This window comes from Phocoena phocoena, chromosome 6 (genome assembly GCF_963924675.1).
Source record: "Phocoena phocoena chromosome 6, mPhoPho1.1, whole genome shotgun sequence".
Lineage (NCBI taxonomy): Eukaryota > Metazoa > Chordata > Mammalia > Artiodactyla > Phocoenidae > Phocoena > Phocoena phocoena.
In genome coordinates this window covers 60,014,295-60,021,716 of record NC_089224.1, presented here as the reverse complement: position 1 = coordinate 60,021,716, position 7,422 = coordinate 60,014,295, and the positions used below count along the sequence as shown (strand labels likewise).

Here is a 7,422-nt window from a genome sequence, read left to right as displayed (position 1 = left end):
ACAGTAGAATTAAGGTAAGAACCCTAGTTTGAAAAATACTTGAGTTTATATGGCCTCAACTAAATTAAATTGATTTAGGGTCCAGTCTGATTTTTTTGCAATTAATAGTTCAGTAAGACACAAAAAATATTTTAAAATCTACTAGAAAAGTTCAAATCTTGTGACTGCATATTCGAACTAAGAGTTAATGTCAATAAAAAAGTTTTGGTCCATTTTATGTACCTGGTGTTAGGTATTGTGTAAGTTATTTTTAAATTTTTATTTATTTTTTTGCTATTAAAATAATTCATTTGATATTAAGTTGTGAAAGAACATTTGGGCATTATGTTTGGAGGGAAAATGGTGACAGATTATAATTTATCAGATACAAATTTCAAAAATAGACTTGTCCATTCTCACTTATGCAAGACATAGCATTTTACTAAGCTATCTAGTTCTAAAATTTTCTTTGAGTTATTGTGTGTGGCTAAAGTGATAAAGATTTTATTGTCATTTTAAGTTAGTAGCATTAAAAAAGCAATAATATAATTATATCATTAATAAAAACCAAAAATATCTTCTCACATAAAAAGTATTATTATCAGAAACTACAATAATGCAAGGGACATTTTCTTACACATCAACTGAAAAACCTAAACACTAAAAATAATTTCTCATATTCTAGTAATCAGTGGGGCGACAGAGGCATCGGTGAATGTGTAAGTGAGAATACATGTGAACATTAGATGAAATACACAGCTTCATCTCAGCATAATCTAGCAATATCTTTTCTGATACAACCTACTTGACAACATTTCTCACTCAGTGTCATACGGAACAGTCTCTTTTTTCGGGAATGTTTATCTAAGCCTAAGTTTTTTAATTCTGAAAGACTTTTGTCTTCTGCTTCATTTTGTCTATTAAGAATAATTTTCTTAAATTCTTCAAAGTTAAAATTTGAATCCTTTAATGCAGATTGTTGTAGCTCTCTCAGTGATGGCTGCCTCTCAGACAGTGTTGCCTTCAGCTCCTGTGGCAAATTAGGAATGAATTCCAACAGCATCTTTAAGGTTTCTGCATCTTTGGTGATGGAGGGTGGCATGATTTCTAATTTAAAAAAGAGGGGGAAGAGAAAAAATATTCATGTTAAAGTACATCAGGAAAACTATAAAATTTTGCATAGACACAAAGGAAAGCATTGCCTCAATAGAATTCAACAATAAAACAGAATCAGCAAGTGTCCTGATATCTAAAAAGCTTAGTTTATTATAGTTGGGCAGGTTAAACAACATTACCAAAATTCTGCTTTACTCCACTCGTACCCTTGTCATCTCTCCTCATGTCCCTTTAATGCTTTCACCATAGCACTTTTTTATCTCTGACACTTCTGAAGTCATCTTGATCCTCAAAAACACTCAGTTTGACCACAGATGAATTTTTATTACCTGAATAATTTATTTCCATGACTAAGCAACTTCTGAGTTATGATAGTAATCCTTGAAAAGTATATTAATTATTTTAAACTATCAACTGTTCCATGGTGGCAAGTTACTGCTTCAGGATAAAGTTAAAAAGCAGAATTTCCAACTGCTCTGATCTAGCAGGCAGGAGATACCAGTCTCTGATGCTCCTCATACATGTATTAATAATTTTTCTTCCCTAGAGTATTTACTGCAAACCAGTAATGTTTTACTTTATGGAGAAATGGGTTAAAAGAACACTAACCAACAAATCACTGACTATAAGAGATTTTTAATCTGTTGTGTTGTGTGTCTACTGACTACTGTGTATGGCTTTTGTTCCAATGTTGTAGATCATAAACTATGCAAGTTCTGTGTGTTCCCTAGGAAGGGACCCTGGTCTTAAGTAGCATCCCAGGATTGGGTATACATGAAGGTTGAGACTTGGGCTGGCAACTTTCAGGGACCAGCTGACATCTTCCTTCTTTACACCCATTCAGTTCAGTTGAACATCCGTTGATAGTTTCCATGTCTCTGGTTCTGCCAGATTAGAGATATAAATAAAAAGAAAACATCTTTCCTGCCCTCAAAAAACTTCCAGGTAAATTCTGTCCTAACCTTACCTATCCCCATTACACAATTTTGAGAGTTACAGCACCAAAAAAAAGTTGAAACACAGATGAAGTTTAAATTATAGTGTAAACCTGGATCACTACTTGTTTTTCACGGACAGCAAAACTGTCCATTTCAGCTTATAATAAGACATTCCTCCTGAAATAGTGGAAACAATGAGGTCAAGAGATATAAATCTAAGCATGGAAAGTGGATTCCTGGGCAACCACTGATGCTTACAGATCAGAGAAAACCATGCCCCCTCACCCAGGCAGGAATGGTCTCAGCTTGTTCACTTCCTATGAGTTCTGTAGCAAGGATCTCAGCCAACAACAAACTTCAACAATTGGAGTTTTCAGTGGAAAGAAAACAATATTCTAACATTTTATTTTCCCTCCCAATGTTTTCTCTCATTCAAGTTCCAAACTGGCAATGACAGATGAGAATTTATACCATTTTTTGGTAGTCAGAAATGTTCACATTTTCCCTCAGTAAGACATCCTAAGTTCAATTCAGTCTCTTCATAAAAACTCTCCTTGCTCTAACTTAAACCTTCTCTAATTGGAGCTTTATTGAATACAAAGAAAAGCTGATTGTAACTTTCCATATACTTAAAGCCAGTTAATGAATCAGGCAAAACATTTGTAGTTTCTATTACATTTATTCATAGGTTGTTGTTTTTGGCACTTTTTTTTTCAATTTAAAAACTTGTTATTTTGAAATACTTTTAAAGTTACAGAAAATTCACAAAAATGTGACAGAGTTCCCATATATCTTCTTTTTTTTTTTGGTAAGAACATTTAACATGAGATCTACCCTTTTAACAGAATTTTAAGTGCCCAATACACCATGATTATCTATAGGTACAGTGTCATAAATCAGATTTCTAGAACCAATTCATCTTGCATAATTGAAATTTTATACATGATAATTAGCAGCTCCCCATTTTTCCCTCCTCCCAATCCTGGTAACCACCATTTATTCTTTGCTTCTATGAGTCTGACTATTTTAGATACTTATAATAGTGGAATCAAGCGGTATTTGTCCTTCTGAGACAGGCATTTTTCACTTAGCATAATGTCCTCCAGGTTCATCCATGTTGTTGCATATTTTAGGATTTCCTTTTTTAAGGCCAAATAATACTCCATTGTATGTATATACCACCTTTTCTTTATTCATTCGTCTGTGGATGGACATTTAAGTTGTTTCCACATCTTGGCTATTGTGAATATTGCTGCAATGATTATGGGAGTGGTAATGTCTCTTCAAGATACTAATTTCAGTTCTTTTGAATAAATACCAGAAGTGGGATTGCTAATCATATGGTAGTTCTTTTTTTCTTTTTTTTTTTTTTTGAGGAACCTCCACACTCTTTTCCATAGTGAATGCACAAATTTGCTTTCCCACCAGCAGTATACTATACATGGGTTTCAATTTCTCCACATTCTTAACCACATTTTTCCTTTGTTTTTTGATAATAGCCATCCTGACAGGTGTGAAGTGATAGCTCATTGTGGTTTTGATTTCAATTTCCCTGATGATAAGTGATATACAGCATTGCTTCTTATACCTGTTGGCCATTTGTATGTCTTCTTTGGAGAAATGTCTATTCAAGTCTTTAGCCCATTTTAAAACCAGGTTATTAGTTTTTTTGCTATTGAGTTGTAGGAGTTCTTTATATATTTTGGAAATTAACCCCTTATCAGGTACATGGCTTGCAAATATTTTCTCCTATTTCATAAGTTGCCCCTTCGTTATTGAGTATGTCCTTTGCTGTGCAGAAGTTTTGTCTATTGATGTAGCCTCACTTGTCTAATTTTGCTTTTGTTGCCTGCATTGTACTCTTTATTAAAATTATTTTTTAAATTTATTTTGAAACATTTTGCAATTCACAACAACTTTAGGTTCTGGAGTCTAAAAGATAATATCCTAATCAACCTGAATTCATACAAATGCCTCCTAATCAGTATATTTTGGACTAAACTCTTACTAACATAGACTTCTTCTAATTAAAAATATCTATCTTGTTTTTAAAACGGTACAGTGAGTATTATTTCTGCATGCATTGTGGGAAAATAATTTAATAATGTACAAACAGATAGAAACTATCGAACAATAGAGGTTTTAAACCTCATTAATCACAGCTTATTGACATGTACTTCCAAAGTGATTCTTAATTAGTAATTTAAACACTTCCCTTGATCCTCACTTACAGGCAATAGTTTGTTAGATTATTTCCAGTTAAATTATGTACTGAGCAGTGACAAAGACAGTTCTTTAAAAATATTTTAAAATCACTATCCTTTTCTACAGAAATAGAAATTTGGCCAAATATCTAGATAGGTATAAATGTAGTCAGAAAACCATTTTTAAGCAACAATCTGGAGACAACCTAAATGTCTACTAAGAATGGTTAAATATATATGGTAGATTTATGACGTGGAATACCAGAAAGAAATTTTAAATTATCTTTTTGGAGTCTAACAATGTGAGAAGATGCTCACAATATAATGTTAAATGAAAATGCAGGAGATACACATACCTATTGCCAAATATTAATATTGCTTGCCATTTCCTCATTTAATATAGATATTTTCATTTTCTCATTAAATTCACAGATTTTTTTCAGTCTTTAATATCTAATGGTGCTTTTCATTATTGTATTTATGTATATTTTTCAGTCTTTAATATAAGCATATTATTTATTCAGAAAAAGTGAAACAATGAAGCAAATGCAATCTGGTCTTGCGTACTTTGAATCAGTGAATTCCTAAACTCTGTGGTACTCTTCTATTAATATTATACAAGAAGTATGTAAAAACTTGCATTAAATAAATCAGTCTCTGACCAACAATGTAGAAAAGTTAGGTAAAAAACTTTATAATCATATTTTAAGTCCCGTAAAAGGACAGTAAATGTACTTAGTGTGCACAGTGATTTTACATGAGGGTCACTTATATAGAGGATATGCATATAGCCTATAAATATAGTTGTGATTTATCATAAATTGCATGTGTTATGAAATATAAAACAATTATTCATAATTGAGCTTGCCCTCTCTGATTTTAACATGACCCATTACAGTGATTAGACTAGGCTATACCTCAGTGAAAGTTTCCATTGTTACTTAAACTTAGCTTCCAATTTATCTTTATAAATGCTTTATAACTTAACAGTGTTTTTTAAAAAAAAAATTCCAGATTTAATTCTGAGATCTTGCTTTTTTAAAGAAAATCCATTGCAGCTTCTAAATGCTTGAAGCATCAATCACGTTTTCTGCTTTGTTTGGCTGAAGGGCAAACTTCCCTTGACTCTTGTTCCCCTTCAGTTTCTCTTGTAGACCATCAGGCCCTTTTCTTTCTCTTTAATCCCTTCTCTCACACATGAACTTCAAGACTCAGTTCAAAGAAGTGGGAGGCTAGGTCCTCCCCTTTGGTGAAGTTAACAAATAAAAATAAAACAGTAAGTTTTCGATGGCATGCGCCACAGCCGAGATTGCTTTTTTTTTTTTTTTAAACAAAGGAGGGTTGTTAAATTTAAGACCCCCTTTTATGTTTACACTTCAGGACCCTATCACAGGTCTCTGCCCTATGCCCTTTGGTGCGCAAATACGCGTGATAACCAGCTCACACCTCACTGTTTGCCCCCTGTCATCTCAAGTTAAGGTGCCCTGTCCAGTTGCCCCATCCATCAGCAAGCCTTCAGTCCTGCCCTCGGACTGATCCTCTGGCCTGAGTACGGATCCTCCGGGCTGAGTACGCCCCGCCTACTGTGGGTCTTTGAGCACTTACCTCCCTCTGTAGCTTCTTCCTTCTCCCTCCCTACCCCTCCACCCGGACTGCCAGGAGGTGAAGGCACCAAGTGCCTCTCAGGTAAGGCCACTTGCTGCTTTCTCTCCCTGTGGTGAAATCCCGGGTGAAATCCTGACTAGAAAGCAAGTTACGAGGCAAAATCCCAAACTTTTAGGCACCGGCAGCTTCAGAGTCATGCGGGCAGCCCTTCCCATTGCTCGGCAGCCGGACAGCAACCAATGGGAAGTGCAGAGCGGCTGGTCGGGGCGGGGGTTGGGTGCTCTCACCTGCGGGCGGTCCGGATTCCAGCCAAGGCTCCTCCAGGCTCAGAGCCGTTCTCCCCCAGGAGACCGAGCCACAGATCTCGACCCAGAGGCGGACTAATTCTCGGCCGCATGCCTTAATAAAGTCGTTCGTCCTCTGGCCTGAAATCTCTCTGGGAAGTTGACTCAGTAGCAGCCAGACCCCTAGCAGGTGGGACAAGAACTGGCGCGGCATCCTGGACCTGATCTCGTCTGCTCTGAGCGTTTTAGCCTTTCTCGAGATACTGCACCTGCTGTAGCCTACCGGCCTCCGTCAGTGTGCCAATCCTGGCCTTTAGGTTGCTTTCCCTGCCTGGCTCCGCCAAGCTTTTATAGCCCTCTGGCTACCACTTAGACCTTGAGTCAAGGGTCCAAGCTCCACCCCTTTCCCCACCCACCTGTTTGAAATACCCCCTTCCCCCACCAGCTCTGGTTTACCCTTACCAACTTTTCTCCATTTGCCCATCCTTCTGTTCGTGGCCCTTTTACAGTTGTTTGGGGTTTTTTTCCCTCTTTTTTCTTTCCCTCAAACCATTTTGTATACTTGGGTAGGGTTAGTCAATATTTGAAGTCTTTATTATAAAGCTAGGCATGGCCACTGTGCTAAATTGTATCAAGAATAAAATTGAAACCACCCATATTCTCACAGCCCAGCGTGAGCCTTCAAATCTAAATAAGATTATAGTTAGATTAATTAATATTGTGTCTGGTATATCAGTAAATAAAAATATAATGAATGAATGGATATATCATTGACAAGAGAGGGAGAACTGATGACTTTTTATCTAAATCCTGGTGAAAACATTAAAATCCTCAATGCATCGCTTTAGGCTTGTACAGTATCCTAAGTTTACAATGCACTTTCTCCACTGACTTTCCTTGGACTCTTCTGGGACATAGCTTGATTGTAACCAGTTACTTGAGTATTTTAATTTGAGATTGTATTCTGTGTCTCAAGAGAGACCAAAAAAGAAAAGAAAAAAAGCAATGGAATCCCACAGTTCCAGAAAGAATATTTTGGAATATAATGCAGATTACAGCACAAAAATTATATGATTATTTTATTTTTGCTGTACTCTATGTTTGCTGTATTTGGTGAGGTAATTTTTAACACCTTCTAATTTAACTTTTAAAGAATTCAATATAATTTGAGCTGATATGTTCATTAAGGTTTTCTAGATGGACAGTAAACTTGTAAGTTCAAATAGGTTCATTTTTCAATAATTTATTTGCTTGTTTTCATAATGTACTCAGATTACCTCAGCTCCACCAGGTAAA

At 35.9% G+C, this 7,422-nt stretch overlaps 1 protein-coding gene across 1 annotated transcript; it reads right to left on the bottom strand.

The window, feature by feature from the left end:
* Positions 1–566: 566 nt before the first annotated feature.
* Positions 567–6,451, bottom strand: LOC136124771 (prorelaxin). The gene is made up of 2 exons (XM_065879568.1): positions 6,130–6,451; positions 567–1,086 (listed from the first exon to the last, which is right to left on the bottom strand). Exons 1-2 carry the CDS (start codon positions 6,338–6,340, stop codon positions 746–748), a joined length of 552 nt encoding a protein of 183 aa, XP_065735640.1. The 5' UTR covers positions 6,341–6,451; the 3' UTR covers positions 567–745.
* Positions 6,452–7,422: the final 971 nt, after the last annotated feature.

Excerpts from the sequence above, each read along its gene's own strand:
- LOC136124771 (XM_065879568.1), bottom strand. The coding sequence starts at position 6,340 with ATGCCGCGCCAGTTCTTGTCCCACCTGCTAGGGGTCTGGCTGCTACTG. Across the intron at positions 1,087-6,129 it reads GGAATCCGGACCGCCCGCAG|AAATCATGCCACCCTCCATC; the intron begins GTGAGAGCACCC and ends TTTTTAAATTAG.